General features: G+C 38.5%; 1 protein-coding gene and 1 pseudogene across 1 annotated transcript; both read left to right on the forward strand.

Annotated features, from left to right (window-relative positions):
- The first annotated feature begins 1692 nt into the window (after positions 1–1692).
- ADAMDEC1 (ADAM like decysin 1) lies at positions 1693–18845 on the forward strand. Its single transcript, XM_053578546.1, has 10 exons — positions 1693–1844; positions 6854–6972; positions 8133–8195; positions 9328–9399; positions 9713–9882; positions 10247–10328; positions 11030–11160; positions 12263–12440; positions 16376–16458; positions 18160–18845. The coding sequence occupies exons 1-10, from the start codon at positions 1796–1798 to the stop codon at positions 18164–18166; spliced, it is 954 nt and encodes a 317-aa protein (XP_053434521.1). The 5' UTR covers positions 1693–1795; the 3' UTR covers positions 18167–18845.
- Positions 12507–12676, forward strand: LOC128576620 (uncharacterized; annotated as a pseudogene).
- Positions 18846–19682: the final 837 nt, after the last annotated feature.

Genomic DNA, 19682 nt, shown 5'->3' on the forward strand with positions numbered 1-19682 from the left:
CTAACATATCGTTAAAACATAGGATGAAAAAAATACAATCTCAGAAAAATTAAAAAACTCAAAACTGCTTACTCCAAGAAAACTTATCTGTACATATGTCTCATGAAGAAGAAAGTTAAAATGTTTAAAAAGTACTGTTGTTTAAAGAACCTACAAGCAAAGAAGGTGATAAACATGAGTGATTTAAACATTATCATCTGTGTTAAGCACACCTAAAAAATAATGAGTAACTCATTATTTGAGTCCCCACAATCATGGTAGAATTAGGACACTTGAACATAACCTGTGAGTTGGCAAAGGGGGGAACAGTGTTAAGAGGCCATTCCCAGATCATTTATTATTTGACTGTAGAAATATTAATTGACACTATGTTAAAACTGTAATGGTAACTGGTAGAGGATATTAAAAGGATGCTTGTCTTCTGGACCAGTAAAAGAAATTCAAATTATAGAGAAAATGCTATTAATTCAAAGGAAGGTAGAAGAAAAATAGACAGATGAGGTGACTTTAAAACTTCCAATCAGATGACAGGAAACTCCTGCATAGAACCATGAAAAGTCAGTCCAGTAAGTTGGAGGGCATAGGTTTCTAGTTTGGGAACACTCTATAAATAGAAATTTAATTTGTCGCTAACTCTCTGAAAAGTATTGGGAAAATGTATACCAACAATCTCAAGTCATTTTACTCTTTTGAACTAAATAATACCATTCTAGAAATGCATTCTAAAGAAATAACTAGAAATTCAGTCAAATAACTCTACATAGCCACATGTTACCTGTGCACACAAAGCCATATTCTCAAGTCATTCAAATAATGCCTTCATTTTTAATATCATGAACACGCGTGTCATGTTACGCAAAAAAATTATTTCTCAAACCCTTTGCTATAATTAATTTTCTTTTATTCTCTTATTAATGCATGAAAGAGAGATGAAAATAAATTGTCAAAATGTTGATGGAAATGATTTCATGATGGTAGGCCAGCGAGTGACCTTTTTCCCTCTGTATGGTTTTTGATATTTTTTAATTATAAAAATGTATGATTTTGATAGCGAAATACTGTTATTTTTCTGAAATAGAACCCATACTATACCTTGAAAATACTTCATACTAATTATAGTTGGGTTGAGGCTAACACTGTGAAGATAAATTAGATCTGCATGTTTCTTCACAGTTTTTTTTTTTTTGCATATACGTAAGCTCAGATGAGTTTTATAAGCTTGGTATACCAAGCTTATTATATTATTGATATTATTCCATTTTTACGCAAGAAGCATCTGAGAGTCACAGAGGCTTACAATATCCTGCTTTATAGGATTTTGCCTGGTGCTTATTTTTTAGATTCTGTGTTCTCTGCCAGTTTCTCCAAGTATCCACAGACTACTCATATAGGTTCAGGATTTGTGGGTCAATTTGTACAGTGATACTGACAACCACGGTAATGACTGGGTTTTGTGCCTGTGTAAACATGCCCGCATGCGCCTCCGTCTCACTTCATACGTTCCCACTGCCAGACAAACGCCACGGACAATCCGCTGTCCAGATGCGAGTCCCCAGTGAGCTGTAACCACAGATGTAAATACCTCTTATAACTGAGGAACGTTCTCATGATCTTGACGCTGCATGTTTTTTACAATTTCCCGGCCCTATTAAGAAACATTCCCCAATCTCACAGGCATGTTGCAGTTTACATGTTCTTTTTCAACTTGTAGGGAAGTGGGGGAAGATAAAACTGGACAGCTGAGCAGACCACATCTTCAGGCTGTGTGGCTTTCCAGCTCCCTGCAGTAGCCAGCATGTCTTGGGTCCTGCTTTCCATATTCTGGCTCATCATTCAAACCCAAGGTAAGCACTAATATATTGTCACTTTATATAAAAATAAAATTACTTGATGATGTTTTACACTTTTTTTTTTTTTTTGGCCGGGGCTAGGTTTGAACCCGCCACCTCTGGCATATGGGACCGGCGCCCTACTCCTTGAGCCACAGGCGCCGCCCTACTTGATGATGTTTTAAAAAAGAAATGACATATGATTTTATGACCCAAAGATCACTGCTGCTTGCATTTTGGTCTGTTTTCTACACTGCTCTCTTAAAACAAACTCTATTTATCTATATACATTGTTCTTTTGGGGTGAAGATGTTTTAAATCACTAGATAACACTTATCCCTTTTTTCAAATTACTGTATATTTTGAAAATAACAAATTTTATGTTTGCACAATATTTTCCAAAATACATGAACCTGAAGTTACTTACTGCTTTATGCATTACATCTTTTTACTAGTAAATAAAGTTTTCTTAACATTTTCATGAGCAAAGCTATTTTTTCGTTGTTGTTGCAGTTTGGCTGGGGCCGGATTCCAACCCACCACCCTTGGTATATGGGGCCAGCACCCTACTCACTGAGCCACAGGTGCGACCCCGAATCAAAGCTATTTTTAAAAATCTGCATTTTAGGATATATTCTTGAGAAAGATTCTCGAAAGTAAAATGACAGTATCAAAATGACTGGTTCTGGAAAAATAACTCTTGCTCTTTTACATTGATTACCAATAGATGAACCAATCTGATAACTGGTTTTCTACTATTATTTGGGAAAATAACTATTTTCTGTTTGAGGCTGATTACCAATAAATGAACCAATTTGACGACCAGTTTTTTACCCTTATTATATCACTAATAAATTAAGTCATTGGATGCCATCATTGGTTATTTTACTAGTGGTCATGTGATAAGCATGTTAAAAGTCGAGGTGCGAACTTGCACATTTCCACATATAAACACATGTGTGGTAAACTCCATACCGAAGCAGGCAAAGTAGATAGAGAAAAGGCATCTGAAGTCTCAACTGCTTAATGGCACTGTGCAAAGTGTACATGCATCCTGCTGGCTTTAGCCTTTGTATTCCTCAAATATTTTTCACATTGTCTAGCCTCAATACTGTACCCAGAGGAATCATTATTAAGCTATTATTCCATACACACATACAGCTCAATGAACTGTATGCATTAATTACATACCCAGATTCATGTATTCGATTCACATACATTCAGTGCTCCTAATCAAGACTATACTAATTTGCATAATTAGTAAGCTTGTCTCTGAAAGAATATCTCTCATTTAATGATCCTACTATATCTCTCATTTAATGAATCCAACTGTATTTCTTTTTAGTTAGTTATTTATTTATTGTTGGGGATTCATTGAGGGTGCAAGAAACCAGGTTACACTGATTGCATTTGTTAGGTAAAGTCCCTCTTACAACTGTGTCTTGTCTCCAAAAGGTGTGTCACACATCCAAGACCCCACCCCCTCCCTCCTTCCCTCTCTCTGCTCTTCCCTTCTCCCACCCGCCTCCCTCCCTCCCTCTTCTGCTCTTCCCTTCTCCCACCCCCCTCCCTCCCTCCCTCTTCTGCTCTTCCCTTCTCCCACCCCCTCCCTCCTTCCCTCTTCTGCTCTTCCCTTCTCCCACCCCCTCCCTCCTTCCCTCTTCTGCTCTTCCCTTCTCCCACCCCCTCCCTCCTTCCCTCTTCTGCTCTTCCCTTCTCCCACCGGCCTCCCTCCTTCCCTCTTCTGCTCTTCCTTTCTCCCACCCCCCTCCCTCCCTCCCTCTTCTGCTCTTCCCTTCTCCCACCCCCTCCCTCCTTCCCTCTTCTGCTCTTCCCTTCTCCTACCCCCTCCCTCCTTCCCTCTTCTGCTCTTCCCTTCTCCCACCAGCCTCCCTCCTTCCCTCTTCTGCTCTTCCTTTCTCCCACCCCCTCCCTCCTTCTCTCTTCTGCTCTTCCCTTCTGCCACCCGCCTCCCTCCTTCCCTCTTCTGCTCTTCCCTTTTCCCACCCCCCTCCCTCCCTCCCTCTTCTGCTCTTCCCTTCTCCCACCCCCTCCCTCCTTCCCTCCTTCCCTCTTCTGCTCTTCCCTTCTCCCACCCGCCTCCCTCCTTCCCTCTCTCTGCTCTTCCCTTCTCCCACCCCCCTCCCTCCTTCCCTCTTCTGCTCTTCCCTTCTCCCACCCCCCTCCCTCCTTCACTCTTCTGCTCTTCCCTTCTCCCACCCACCTCCCTCCTTCCCTCTCTCTGCTCTTCCCTTCTCCCACCACCTCCCTCCTTCCCTCTCTCTGCTCTTCCCTTCTCCCACCCCCCTCCCTCCTTCCCTCTCTCTGCTCTTCCCTTCTCCCACCCCCCTCCCTCCTTCCCTCTCTCTGCTCTTCCCTTCTCCCACCCCCCTCCCTCCTTCCCTCTCTCTGCTCTTCCCTTCTCCCACCCCCCTCCCTCCCTCCCTCTCTCTGCTCTTCCCTTCTCCCACCCCCCTCCCTCCCTCCCTCTTCTGCTCTTCCCTTCTCCCACCGGCCTCCCTCCTTCCCTCTTCTGCTCTTCCTTTCTCCCACCCCCTCCCTCCTTCCCTCTTCTGCTCTTCCCTTCTCCCACCCCCCTCCCTCCTTCCCTCTTCTGCTCTTCCCTTCTCCCACCCCCCTCCCTCCCTCCCTCTTCTGCTCTTCCCTTCTCCCACCCCCTCCCTCCTTCCCTCTTCTGCTCTTCCCTTCTCCCACCCCCTCCCTCCTTCCCTCTCTCTGCTCTTCCCTTCTCTCACCCCCTCCCTCCTTCCCTCTCTCTGTTCTTCCCTTCTCCCACCCCCCTCCCTCCTTCCCTCTTCTGCTCTTCCCTTCTCCCACCCCCTCCCTCCTTCCCTCTTCTGCTCTTCCCTTCTCCCACCCGCCTCCCTCCTTCCCTCTTCTGCTCTTCCCTTCTCCCACCCCCCTCCCTCCCTCCCTCTTCTGCTCTTCCCTTCTCCCACCCCCTCCCTCCTTCCCTCTCTCTGCTCTTCCCTTCTCTCACCCCCTCCCTCCTTCCCTCTCTCTGCTCTTCCCTTCTCCCACCCCCCTCCCTCCTTCCCTCTTCTGCTCTTCCCTTCTCCCACCCCCTCCCTCCTTCCCTCTTCTGCTCTTCCCTTCTCCTACCCCCCTCCCCCCTTACCTCTCTCAGCTCTTCCTTTCTCCCACTCTCCTCCCTCCCTCTCTCTCTCTGCTCTACCCTTCCCCCACCCCCCACCGTGTATTAGGTCATTAATCAATATGTCCTCATATCAAAATTAAGCACATAGGAATCCTACTGTATTTCTAAAACACACAGCCCCAAATGGCATCACTGAACTAATTTCTTGACCAAAAATCAAATCCACATATTTTATTTTTATCTGTTGCTTTATAAATATTGCAAAGCCCTTTGACTAAATTAAATTGTAATCTACCCTTATGACATGTCTCCAAAGCCAAATAGGGTAATTAGAGCAAATAATGAAGTACGAAAACAGATCATTTAAGGGTGTTCCCAAAATTGCACAATTATTTTATTTTATTTATTTATTTATTTTTTGCAGTTTTTGGCCAGGCCATGTTTGAACCCACCACCTCCGACATATGGGGCCGGAGCCCTACTCCTTTGAGCCACGGGTGCCGCCCAATTGCACAATTATTAATGATAAAGTTGGGACTAGATATTATTAAAATTTTCTCTAACTTCAAACCCATGATTCTTTCTACCAATAGATTCATATTATCTTTTGATATACGAGCATTTACTAATGCATTTCTAGATTTCTTGCGTTAGTATGTAATTAATCCTTTGGGCAGTGTTATAGTGAACTTTGGAAGCTGACGAGGAAGGATTCTTGCTTGACTATTTCCCTTCAGGCTGCTCCCATCTGCCATCTGCCAGGTGTAGAATCACTCGGAGTCCCCAAGATCATGCTTAATACTGAGTGGGAACCTCTCTCTAAGCACAGATACTTATGTGTAAAAATGTGAGCATTCAGAAATAAGACTGGCTTTATATGAATGATCGAACAATTAAAAGAAAAAAGTATGGAAGACACGGTGCTATCTTCTCAGTAGCACTAATGATTATATATAGATTATCTTTTTCAAGTTTTATACTAATATATACTATGGATAATAAACTAATACGAAGGCAGAGTGATTTCTGCATGGTCCTTCTGCCAGGAAATAAGATCACATCTTTTGAGTCTCTTTGTAAGCAAAGGGCATTCTGTCTATAAACAAGGCTTCTACTTGCTTATTTGATGCTTTAAAATTCTTCCAGAGGACAAAAACCAAAAAACTGAATTCTCATGAAATCTAAAGTCTTCAGAAAAAAAAATGTTAACTAGAAAAAGAGCACCTTAGTATTTTGCCAGACCAAGGAATAGGATAACAGCTGTAGAGACTTCTCTTAGATTGCGGTGTTGTCTGCATATGAAAATTTTGATTTGGAGAGTGGATAGTCAGGAGATGTACCACAGAGGAGAATGCTTGCAAAAAGAAAGAGCAGAATTCTCTGAAGGCATTGAGAAATAAAATCCACTATTTTGAAGAGGACTTTAAAGGGAGAAGGACTACAGGCAGAATTGGAAGCTCGCACAACACTGTTCTTAATCCAAAACCTACCCTTTCTGGACATCTTGGTCCAGTCACATGCACTGAGGGATCGTCCCAAAAATTGCTTTATAATCTTCTTGTTTTTCCAGAATTGGGAAGGGAGATGCAATAAAATAAAATAAAATAAAAAATTCTTTGGCATCAAATCTGAAGTAGGAGAATTGTTCTTTGTAATATCTACTCTCTAGATGAAAACTGAGTCAACCAAGCCCTTTCTACAACCCAACCAATGAAAAGAAAATACAGCACAAAAACCTTCTAATTACCCATGTGTGCCAGGGAGCAGAAAGGGACTGAGTGGCAGGGGAGGCTGGAAAGCCTTGTCACATTAGGTGCCTCTAATAGTTAAAATAAAAGAGCACGTGGTGAAAACAAAAACAAAACCCTTATAATATTTCATATTAAAATTATGTCTCTTTCTCCAGCAATATCCCCAAATCAAACACCTGAATTCAAGTTCCATGAAGTAGTTCATCCTAAAAAACTACACATTTTACACAAAAGAGAGGCAGAGAAAAATCAGACAGAGAACCATGGCAAAGAGGTAGGTAATGTGAATGACGTTGGTAGATTTTACAATCATCTAAAGAGAACAAAGAGCTTTTTCACAATAAAAGCAGTATTGCAGTAAACATCTATTAATAATAGTGTCACCTCGAAGCCCACCTCATATACAGAGCCCGTTTGTCCAAGAGAAAACACAGGATTTCTCAGAATGGTATTACACTCAGCAACAGGGAATGATCTGCCTCATTTGATAAGAAAGGATAATGCTAGCAGCCTTGAAATTTCTTCAAATTTGGGGGAGGAGGAGGTGGCGGAAAGGGAAGCCATTTTTAGGAGCTGTGGTTCTTGCTTAGCCTCAGGCAGCTTCCGTCTTCCCTGCATCTCCAAGTCCCTTTTTTCCAGTGAATTGCCTTTTCTTCAGACATTTTTTTCTATAATAGAGAATTTAATTTTATCTCAGTAGTTCATAAGATTTTTTAAAATTAAGAATATTAACTCTTTGTTACATTGTTATAGATACTTCCTGCATGTACTTTATTTAATTTTTCATAGGTTGTTGGTTGATTTTCTTTAGTGTATTTGGTTTGGTTTTAAAGTAAAAAACAAAACAAAGCCTGATCTCTTTGGTGGTCCATGTTGGCACCCAGTACAGTATTTAGTGCATTCAAGGCAAATGGTAAGTCACTATCTCACACATTAGAGTCCGTTTAATTTGTAAGTAGTATTACCATGTGATTTCACTTTTTGGAAGTCTTTCTTAATGCAAAGTTTAGGGGTTTTTTTTACATTATTTAAAAACATCAGACGACTGCTTTTCTCCTACTCACGTTCTTCTGGAATATACCACACACCTTTCTCTCTGTATCTCAGCATCTATACAAGGTATGCTGGTGTGCTCAGCAACGATTTTTTTTTCTCTTTTTTTATTTATTTATTTTTATTAAACCATAGCTGTGTACATTAGTATGATTGTGGGGCACCATACACTTGGTTCATAGATCGTTTTTTTGTGTGTAAAGTTTACAATGTATTTATTCTTCACTTTAACTTCTCTCTGTGGAAGAAAAAAATCGGTGTAAGTTTTTTTGTTTTAATCCGTTAGAATAAAGATGATCTTTTACAATGATCTTTGTACTTTTTTTTTAATCTTTTAGAATAAAGATGATCTTTTATAATGATCTTTTATTCTTTGTAAAGCAAGAAGAGTTTCTTCAGGCACAGAAATACATCAGTCTCTTTCTGGTGCTGGATAATGACTTTGTGAGTATGAAATATGTGTGCCCTGTGGCCAGGTTCGTTCCCTTTTAAATTTACTTATCAAGCAAAAGCAAACACAAAACTAACCTGGCTAACAATGCTGTCTCACGTCCTGGTTGTCTTGGCTAATCTTTCTCCCTTGCCAGAAATAGTTTCTTCTCTCCAATTACCTTAATGTCTATCTGCCACCAAAATAGTCCAACGAGGCAAGATACTTAATATATATACTTAAAATATTATTAAAATATTTTTTTAAATATTAAAATATTATTTTCACATTTAAAGTATACATTTACTATACTTAAATGTTATTAAGTATAGTAAATGGTTACTTTACTTATTAAGTATAGTAAATGGTTACTATACTTATTAAGTATAGTAAATGGTTACTATACTTATTAAGTATAGTAAATGGTTACTATACTATACCAGTTACTATACTTAAATGTTATTAAGTATAGTAAATGGTTATTTAAATATTATTTTCACATTTAAAGTATACATTTACTATAACCATTATATAAATATTAGGTTGGCCAAAACTACATGTAACTCACAAATTCTATTTCCACCTATAGAGAAAAAAAGCTAGAATCTTTGTTTTGACCTAGCAAATATTGCTTTGTAATCAAACCTTAATAATATCAAATTGGTTTCAAAACATTCAAGTTATGAACCTGATTTATTCAACTTAAGGAATTTATGGAGCACATTGCAAGTACAAGTTGGATCTATCAGGTGTAGAACACAAATGTCTTAACACTGTAATTGGGTAAATGAGGTGAAGGCTATGTTGATTAGTAGGACGTAAGCACTCCAATTTGTACAAATAATCAACACATTGAATCCCATAGTGGCATAAATGTATTCATGATCTATGTACAAATGACTTAATAAAAAATAAAAAAGAACACTAACATTTATATGAATGCTTAACTTGTCTCTTACCGCAAAACTCTGATGTTGGAAATAGTGTTTGTTGAAATACAGAGTGATACATAATTTAGTCCTGGAATAGACAGATGTTAGTTATATTAAAATGTGTAATTTTTCTTAAAATGTGAATTCCCCTACCCCATCAGCTTTCTCCCTTTCACTTGCTATTTAATTATGCTTTGCATTTTGTATTTTGCAGTATAAGAACCATAAGGGGAATCTAACTCAGATGAGAAGCTTTGTGTTTGATGTGATGAACAAACTCAATGTGGTGAGCCATCTGTCTTGCAAACCTTGTTTCTATGTAGAAGTCTGGAGCTGCTCTTATGATCTCACCAACACGGGGTCAAGAGGGTCACTGTAATTTAAGGACAGCAATTCTGGGAAATTTTAACAGAACAGTGATCAACATCAAGGTGAAATCACATGTTTTGTAGCAAAGGCAACTTATAGGATTTTTATTGGCAAAATAGAAACTCATCACTTGTGCTCCATAACTTTAGCCATCACTTGTGGTTAGCAACAACTCTCAAGTACTAAAGGAATCCTGAATATTTTCATGGAGAAAAATGATCTTTCTACAGATTTATAACACCATAGACATTCATGTGGCCTTGGTAGGAATGGAAATCTGGTCCGATGTTAATAAGATAAAGGTGGAACCCGACATAGGCCCCACCTTTAACCACTTCCTGAGATGGCATCTTTCTAACCTGGCGAGAAAGAAGACCCATGACCATGCCCAGCTTCTCAGGTGAGGCGCATGCTCAGCTTCCCAGGGCCAGGCGCAAGTGTGCCATGTGGGTGGTTACCCCAGGGCTCCTCAGCAGAGACTCTGCTCAATCATATCTTCAAAGTGCTTGAAGTCCTACTATTAGCAATTCACCTGTGAGATTATTAGAGAGTCGCCTGTATCAGATTAATAGAATGGGCTCCTGAATGTGAGGTAACCATCTGTGGTCATGTTAATGCTATGGAATAGAAGAGATTTTCCCAGGACCTAGTGAATATATAAAGTGCGAAGTTTAAGGCAGCAGGGGAAATCTGTAACATAATGAACAAAGGCTAACGGTTTCAAAGACTCAGATTGTAACATTGCATCTTTAACTTTCTTGCAGTGGGATGGGCTTCAGCCATCGTCGGACAGGGATGGTGGCTTCAAATTCCCTGTGCTCTCCATCTTCAGTGGCTGTCATTGATGTTCGTACCTTTATCCTACAGTTCCCTATAGTTCTCTATCCTCTGTGAAGAGCAGCATGGTTCCTTGTACTGAGTTTGCACAATGAACATTTGTGGAATCAATGAATCAAAGTAGTAATGAAACCCCAGCTAGATTATTGCCCTGAAGATTCCTTGGGTTATGAAACAGAATAGCCCCTTATCCTGGCCTTGCCGGAAGGCTTCATTCTTTAGTAGATGTTAGGGAATAAGAGTAGAAATATTGAAACAGAAAGGGTATCCAGATACCTTCTGTGGCCTGAGATACCTCTAAATTAGTCACCTGCAGTATCTGTGTCCAGAGAAATATGAATAAGTTTCAAGTAGATGCAAGCACTACTAATAACACCATCATTATAACAGTAGGATTTGGAGACCTCTGCTATAGTAGCTGTTAGTGCTTCCTTTAAAGAATGTAATTAGTTTAACCATGGTTTACTGAGGACTTTGTATCCAATAGTTGGACAAGTATTTATCGAGCACCAGTATTTATTGAATGTGTTGGACGCAACCATTGCAAATGTTCTTTCAACCTTTTTCAATAAATAATGACAGGGAAAAAAGTTTAATGATTCACCATCTTCATTTCTCAAGCAATTTTTAAGTACTGCACACTAACAGTAATTAAGAGGTAAATGAATACAATAAAAAATAATGGGTTTCCACTTTTTTTCCCCCCCCAGGCTAAAAACAAGAATAATGTGGCTCTCGTGGGAGTGATGTCACATGAGCTGGGTCACGCCCTTGGAATGCCTGATGTTCGATATGATACCAAATGTCCCTCTGGCAGTTGTGTGATGAATCAATATCTGACGTGAGATCTTGTCCCCCTAGAGGAAAACATTTCCCAAATCTTGAAGAATTCAGGTGCAATCTAAATAAGTTGGCTGGGCAGGTTATATATCTCAGTTCTTTAGGTACTCAGTTTTTTATATATTTTGTATAGTTGGTATAATTTCCAAATTTATCAACATAGAACTTACAGCACGGAGACCCTATTATTTTACCTTAATATATTTTTGACTTAAAATCATGTCATGGTTTCCAGAAATATAATCTAATTGAGATGATGACAGCATCTTCTTTTTTTCCCAATCAACCCATTAATCTAGTTTTACATATTTATTTGTTTATTTTTATGTATTTAGTTTCTTAAATACAGAGTCTCACTCTGTCACCCTCGGTAGAGTGCTGTGGCGTCATAGCTCACAGCAACCTCAAAAACTCTTGGGCTTAAGCGATTCTGATACCTCAGCCTCCCAAGTAGCTGGGACTACAGGCACCTGCCACACCACCTGGATATTTTTTTTTTGTTGCAGTTGTCATTGTCATTTAGCTGGCCCTGGCTGGATTCGAACTCACCAGCCCCCATGTTATGTGGCCAGTACCCTACCCACTGAGCTACGGGCGCCACCCAGATTTACATATTTAGTAATTTTCTGTTAACACCAGGCATCTTGCAGAGTTTTGGGATAGAATAATGAAGAAAACAAAACTTGTTCTTCAGGTGCTCATGAACCCAAGGAGAAATATGTCCATAGAACCTATAAGTCTCACTTATCTCCCTTCCCTGGTTGGTTACTGTATCTCTCACCCCTCGTTCCTCAGTGTAAGATGAACAGATGATACCAAGTGGTGATGGCCATCGCTGTTATCATTTACCACACTACTGAATCCGCATGGAAACTTAAATTTTTCCAGCTCTATGATTGGACTCCAGGGGAATAAAATCATCCCATTAAGATGCATACTCTACTTCCCACCACATTTGATACTGTGCATTCCTAACCAGTTACTAAATTTGCAGTTGACAGTGAACTAGGTCAGATGCTCGGATAAGTCAGGCTCTCTTGCTTATCACATAGAAGCCACCACATTGTGTTTCATGTTATTTCTGAATTTTCTTCTTGTTACAGTTCAAAATTCCCAAAAGACTTCAGTACGTCCAGCCGCTCACATTTTCAAGAATACGTTTTATCTCAGAAACCCAAGTGCCTGTTGCAAGCACCTGTTCCTAAAAACATAATGACCACACCGGTGTGTGGGAACCAACTTCTGGAAGTCGGAGAAGACTGCGATTGTGGCTCTCCTAAGGTATGAATATATTTGTTGTTTTGAGAATTATGCTGGATCCTTTTTTATTTTTTAATGTTCTTTCTCCAGACTGTACTTTCAGAAATCATTTCTGTAGTTCTTTTAGAAATTCTTTCTAAAGATGAACTCCACATCATAGTAAAAAGTGTATTTGCATCTGGGTTTTTACTACTGATTTTAGTCATGTATTAAAGGCCTTTGAGAAGCCAAGATGTGATGATGAAGTGATCATCTGACGTTGAATGTAGATCATTAGCTGTCATCTGTCATACTATGTATATGTCACAGTGGATCATTTGTTGAGCAGTCACAATTAGAGAGCTAGAAGTAAGTTCTCTCTTCAGGAAGAATTGGCCCCTTTTTATCCTTTAGTATGTCAACCAGGCAGAAATTAAAGGAGGAGGAGGAGAAATAAAGAAAATTTACATAAACCTATAGAAAATGGGCCATTGACATGGAGCATCTGAGATATAGCTGCTCTGGGGTTCTGTGAATCTTCATAAAATCTGACTCCAATACATCTTGAGAACTCTAAGGAATATTCTGGCAAAATGTTCATTGGCAATACCACGTTAAGTTTCTAAAGACACCTGGCTTTGCAATCTTCTTTTAATTTTAAAGCAAAATATGAGTTGATGTCTGTTTGTTGGTTTTTTAATTTTTACATATATATGTGTTTATTAGGTTTCCGTTTTTTTGCCTTTACAAAATTAAAAAGGCTTGAAATTGAATAACAATAACAGTGTTTAAGATAAGGACTAGAAACAAAAATCTCTTAAAGAACAAATGAACATAAATACATTCAGAAAAGGAATCAGGCGATTGCTACATTGAAATATTAAGCCATAATAATAATGCAAACATACTTTTTGATACTTACAATAATAAGAAGTTAACTGATGACTCCATACTGAATCTCAGAGTCAAAGCATTCTATAATAGACATACTCTCATTGGACAATGTGAATGTTACTTTCTTTGCATCATTATTATTATTATTGCTTAATATTTCCATGGGTTAGTATTTGAAGAGACTTAGCTGCGTCAGGTGAGCTAAAACTTGCTTTGTGTACACCGTCTCTTTTATTACTCCCCAAAAGTATACAAAATAGGTATTATCGTTGTCCCAGTTTAGAGAAGAAGCAGTGAGGCTCAGAAAGGTTAATAACTAGTTTAAAGGCTATAAAGCTAATCATCGACGTTCTGGATTGCAACACAACATGTATCCGTTATTTGAGATGGCTCAGTGGCAGTGGAGAAGGCCTCTAATTTATGCGTCAGAGTATTTATTGAGAAATTTTAAGTGATTCAGTTATATTAGAGGACTAGCTAGTGTACATTAATCATTTGTGAAGACCATTGCAAATGATCTGTTAATTATAATGAGAGCTGGAATTATACAGATGGTTTAATGTTTTATAATAAATCAGACTTAAGTTTGTCTCATTCTTACTTATATTCCCATATGGGTCTTGGGTGGAAGACAGCTGAAGATAATTATAACCCTAAGTACTTCTGATTTCAGCAGGTAAGGGGCATAACCTAGGGAGAGGAAGGAGGGAGAAAAAGGAGAACTATCTGTGTAGTACTTAAGATCTAATATTCTTGAAGTGTATCAATCAATTCCTATATTATTTCCATAGCTTGTTGATTTTCTTATGTGATTAAATAAAAGTAGAAAGTTCTGGCTTATGAACAATTGAATTTTTAAATAACCTTTTTTAGCCCTAAAGTGAGATATATACTTTATATGACACCCTTTGTTGACTAATCCAATGTCCCATAGTTCCGATATGCCAGTTTATTATTCATATGGATACATTTAGGTCTTTTTTGTAGATTTTTAACATAATCATTCTGTCTAGATGTTTCTCCTAAGCATCGCACTATTTTAATGATTAAAACATTGCAGTGGGATGACACCTGTGGCTCAGTGGGTAGGGCACCTGCCCCATATTCCAAGCGTGGCAGGTTCAAACCTGGTCCTGGCCAAACCGAAACAAAAAAATAGCCAGGTGTTTTGGCAGGCTCCTGTAGCCCCAGCTACTTGGGAGGCTGAGGCAAGAGAATTACCAAAGCCCAAGAGTTTGAGGTTGCTGTGAGCTGTGATGTGACAGCACTCTACTGAGGGCAACAAAGTGAAACTCTCTCTCTCTAAAAAAAACAAACAAAAAAAACTTCACAGTGGATTTTAATGGCAAATCTCTTCATTACTCTGTTACTGTTGTTTTTGCAGAATTTACCCAGCAATTTGTCAGTGTTTATTCTACCATGGATTTTATTTTTTATTTTTTTAATAGTTCTTTATACGTTTTATTTTTTTAATTGTTAAATCGTAGCTGTGTACATTAGTGCAATCAAGGGGTACAATGTGCTGGTTTCATATACAATCTGAAGTATTCTCATCAAACTGTTCAACGTAGCCTTCATGGCATTTTCTTAGTTATTGTATGTAGACATTTGTATTCTGCCTTTAGTAAGTTTCGCCTGTACCCATTCTAAGATGCACCGCAGATGTGGCCCCACCCATTACCCTCCCTCCACCCTAACCTCCCCCCTCCCTTCCCCTTCCTTGGCCCTTTCCTCATGATTTTAAAAATCAATTTGCCCCTAAATATAATTGACATTTGTTTGAAATGCACTAAATTCACATTTTCACTATGATGGCCACTGATTCTCTCCCAATATTCAGTGTTATCTTCAAAAACAAGTTGCCTTAAAGTTTCTTAGAAAATTTGTATTTATAGTTCTTCATGCAGTTTTTGTATATTTCAAAAGTTTATTTATTCTAAAGTGCTTTCCTATTTTTCTTTCTGCTGTGAGTATGTATAATGTTTTTTAAGTTTTAAGTTCTAATATATGTACATTAGGATTATTTTTGATGATATTTTATCTTAAGTAGCTATCTTAGTGATTCATCCAGTATTTTCAAAATCCTCATTTTTTTCTGGTACAGAATTGTATATAGACAAGAATGAAAACATGATTTATACTTTTTAGTTTTTTTCATTCTTTTCTATGTCTTGTGGTATTTTTAAAACTTCCATTAAATTATAGAATATAAATAATTCTTGCTTTATCCTTTATTTTACTGGAGATATTGTTGCCATTTGCAAAATGGATTTTTCTTTCTCATGATGATATATTATTCTGTTCCTGGGTTACTTATGTGTGCTTAAATAATTCAATAATGGCTCCTGAATTTTTATCAAATACTTTTTGCTATTTATCACAATAATACACTTTCTCCCCCTAGTCTCTTAATATGATGTATTATATTACTTTATTCTCCTCCTTCAAGCCAGCTTGCATGGTGGGTGAAAAAAAAAAAAACCCACATAGTTATAATGGAGAATTATCATACTACTAATATGTGGTTTTATTAATATTTTATTGAAGTTTTACATTTATGTTCATAAATAAGAGTTATGTGTATTCAATACCAGTCCCACTATGAGATTGATGCAGGCTTGGTGAAATAAACTGGAGATTTAAAAACAAAGTTTTTTCTCTACTTTCAAACAGTTCGAATAGTCTAGAAATTTCTTCCCTGAAGTTTTTTTTTTTTTTTTTTGCAGATTTTGGCCAGGGCTGGGTTTGAACCCGCCACCTCTGACATATGGGGCCAGTGCCCTACTCCTTTGAGCCACAGGCACCGCCCTTCCCTGAAGTTTTAAAGTAATACCATCTAGATCAAAATTTATGTGGAGTCATTCTTAGATAATGTCTGGTCTTTTAAAGGATACTTTCCGTCGCTCAGAATCTTTCTTTCCTACCATGAGATATCTTTGGTCTTTTCCACCGAAATTTGTATAGCAGAATAATTAAGTTTAAGATATGAAATTTCAGTGTTTCCTTGTACTCGAATTCTATGCACCTTGTGTATGGGGAGAAAATACTGAACCCACTTTCCCACGCATGTGTGTTCTTTTAAGGATTGCACCAGTGTTTGCTGTGAAGCCGCCACCTGTAGACTGAAGTCGGAAGCAGGCTGTGGAAACACTCCCAACAACATCACGTACGCCCTTTGGTTTTTGTTTTTTTTACCCAGAGCATTTGCTCAATTTTGTTTCAGATTTGAGAAGATGCACCATTGAGTTCTGTAATACACTGAAACATAATTAATGTTTAATAAATAACTCATTTTGGGGGAGGAAAACAAAGCAACCATTGTGAATATAACAAGAGTGTATGAACATTTACTCATGAAAAAAGCGGATACTTTGACACCCAAGAGATTAGGGCTGCTGAAATTTGTGCTAAAACTTGTATAGATGCCTGTTATTAGAGTTTAATACAAACTAGGATGAATATAAAAATGGTAACAACGACAACACACACAAAAAAAAAAAATGAGGGGAAAGGCTCAGGGTATGTGATCTGGAAGGAGTTAGTCTGTGGCCTCCCTCTCCCTACCTTTTCAGAATCCTTTCTGGAATTGACACCGTAGAGACACTATAAATATTCCCATTACTATTGATGAGTACAAACTAGAATGAAAAATGTATTTTAAAATAGCCTCAGTTGGTAAATACATTCTATGCTTGGTTAAGAGCCAGTAGTTGTAATTTGCAAGGTAATCAGAAAATCAATAACATTTAAAAATGCTATAAAATTTTGGCAAGTTTATTCCTTTTAAGTTGTCTCAATGAGTCATAATTCAACTATTATTTTGTGTCTTATGCAATCCTTTATGAGTTGGGCTAGAAAACCCAATTGCATAGAATATGGTATTTGTTCCAGTAAAAAATAGTTTCTGAATATAAAAATGGCAACAACAACAAATGGAAAATGAAGGGAAGGACTCAGGATGCCTTATCTGGAAGGAGTTTTTACCGCACCCACTTCCCCGCTCCTTCTGAATCTTTTCTAGAATGACACTGCAGAGTTAGCATAAAGAAAATAATTGGGCCGGGCACGGGGGCTCACGCATGTACTCCTAGCACTCTGGGAGGCATAGGTGGTTATTGCCTGAGCTCAGGAGTTCAAGACCAGCTTGAGCAAGAGCAAGACCTCCGTTTGTATTAAAAATAGAAAAACTAGCCAGACATTGTGACAGGGGCTTGTAGTTCAGCTACTTGAGAGACTGAGGCAAGAGGATCACTTGAGCCCAAGGTTTGAGGTTGCTGTGAGCTATGACTCCAAGGCTACCTGGGCAATAGAATGATATTCTGCCTCGGGGAGGGGGGGGGAGTGGGGAAGGAAAAAGAAAAGAATTGACTCAAACACCATCCACTATTAGTTTCTCAGAAAAGAACCTCCACGGTCAAAGACTATCACTTGGCTATTTACCAAGCACCACTGATCAGCCTGCCTGAATAATGATATGAATCCACCCTGTAGGAATTCTGGAAGGGGTACCCAGCCAGAAGCATAGTATCTCAAAAGAAAAAACATCCATTCAGTTCTTTAATGGATTAGAATGATAGGGGGACATGCCTCCTGCTGTTCAAAATAAAATCTAACACAGAACCACAGAGAGAAAATTGGACACAGATTCAGGGAACTAAAATTCTAGTCTTTTCTGCCAAAAAGTAGCTGTGGTACTTGAATTTCCTTAATTAGTTTTCTCACTTATAAAAAATGCAGCGAATTATATTGTCTCTTCATAAGATTATTAGTATTATTTAATTCCAATGAATTTTCATTATCATTATTGCCTAATACTCTAAAATGTTTAATTACGGCTTCTAAACATTTTTTTTCTTCTTTTAACCAGAAAGTGAACCAGAAAGTCTACTTCATTGAGACGCTACCTTACCGGGACAAGAACCAAGACCTTAATCATGCCAGGAATCTTGTGTATTTTTACTTGTTTTTATACTTGCTATATCTTTACCAGTGTAGGCAAAAGGTAAATAGACATCCTTAGAGAAGTTGCTTGTGTGAAGCCTAATCTTTCATGTATTTTTCAAGATCAGAGAGCTGTGGCTTAGTTCTGCTCTTTGAAGAACAAAAGATATTAACTTTTGACCCAGAACTCCTCAGAATTCTCTGCTAAATTAGAGTCAGTCAAGAATTGTAAAATTCAAGTGACTTGTACTTCAGGCCCTCTTTCATTTTTCTGATATAACCTAAGAAAAAAATGCGAGCACATGGTGGGTAAAAACTTGGCAGCAGAAAGGACAGAGAGTTCAGGCCTCAGGTCTCACCTTCCTCCTCCCCGTTCACTTTGCTTTGCTCTTAGAAGTGTGGAACTTTGCTATATTGTGTCAAGAATAATTAAACATGAACATTTTTCATTTTCAAATGTGTAATTCTATACTATACTCATCTCTTCCCTTATCACGTGTAACGGTTTATCTTGAGAAACCTACATTGCTCATGTTTTCATTGAGCCAGAAAGGCAGGCTTTCATTCATCTGTGGATCTGATGAACCGTCACACCAATAAAAACACAACTTCTTGAGGGATTTTTGTGTGATCATTTTCAAAGAATGAATATTTTCAAGCTGCGTCATAAGTTCATGTTAAGTGTTGGAACCTCTTGTAATTAGAAAGACCAGCCTTCTTCCTGAAGTTTCTTTATCTTATTATGTTTTTTTGTTGTTTGTTTTTTTTGCAGTTTTTTTTTTTTGGCCAGGGCCGGGTTTGAACCCACCACCTCCGGTATATGGGGCCGGTGCCCTACTCATTGAGCCACAGGCACTGCCCTATCTAAATATGTTTTAACAGTTATTCAAAAGAAGTGAAATTACTCAAACGTCCATATATGCCTGTGCTGGGAGAGAAGACCCTTAGAAATATTCTTCGACAGTGGTCTGTCTCCTGGGAAGCCCTGCTGGTTAGCAATGGTGTCTCCCGTTCATGGCCTCCCTGTCTCTGATGAGCTGACCCTGACAGTCTTCCAGGTGAAGCTGCTGGCCAGGGCATGTCTTGCCAGAATCTCTACTGCTCATTCGTCTGATACAAACTTCCAGTCCATTCTTCCAAGGAAATTAAAAAAAAAAAAGTTTCTTTTTTTGTTATTGTTCTTTAAAAAAAGAATGTTACAGGGATACACACGTTTTTTTCCAGAATGTTACAGGGATACACACGTTTTGGTTATATAATTTGCTTTTGTACATTTCAGATCAAAGTTGTAAGTGTCTCCTTCAGGCAGAAAGTGTGCATTGTACCCATTAGGCATGAAAGAACCACTCCCCCACCACTTACTCAATTCCGTAAGTACCATAAATGTTGATGGTACATTTGAGTTTAACTTCCGTAAGTACCATAAATGTTGATCAACTACTTCCAATT

This window comes from Nycticebus coucang, chromosome 24, assembly GCF_027406575.1.
Source record: "Nycticebus coucang isolate mNycCou1 chromosome 24, mNycCou1.pri, whole genome shotgun sequence".
Lineage (NCBI taxonomy): Eukaryota > Metazoa > Chordata > Mammalia > Primates > Lorisidae > Nycticebus > Nycticebus coucang.

What these genes read in the sequence shown, in the direction of transcription:
- ADAMDEC1 (XM_053578546.1), top strand. Translation starts at nt 1,796, where the DNA reads ATGTCTTGGGTCCTGCTTTCCATATTCTGGCTCATCATTCAAACCCAA. An exon ending in TGATGAACAAACTCAATGTG is followed by an intron (nt 9,400 to 9,712) that starts GTGAGCCATCTG and finishes ATCTTTCTACAG; the next exon opens with ATTTATAACACCATAGACAT. An exon ending in GTGATGAATCAATATCTGAC is followed by an intron (nt 11,161 to 12,262) that starts GTGAGATCTTGT and finishes TTCTTGTTACAG; the next exon opens with TTCAAAATTCCCAAAAGACT.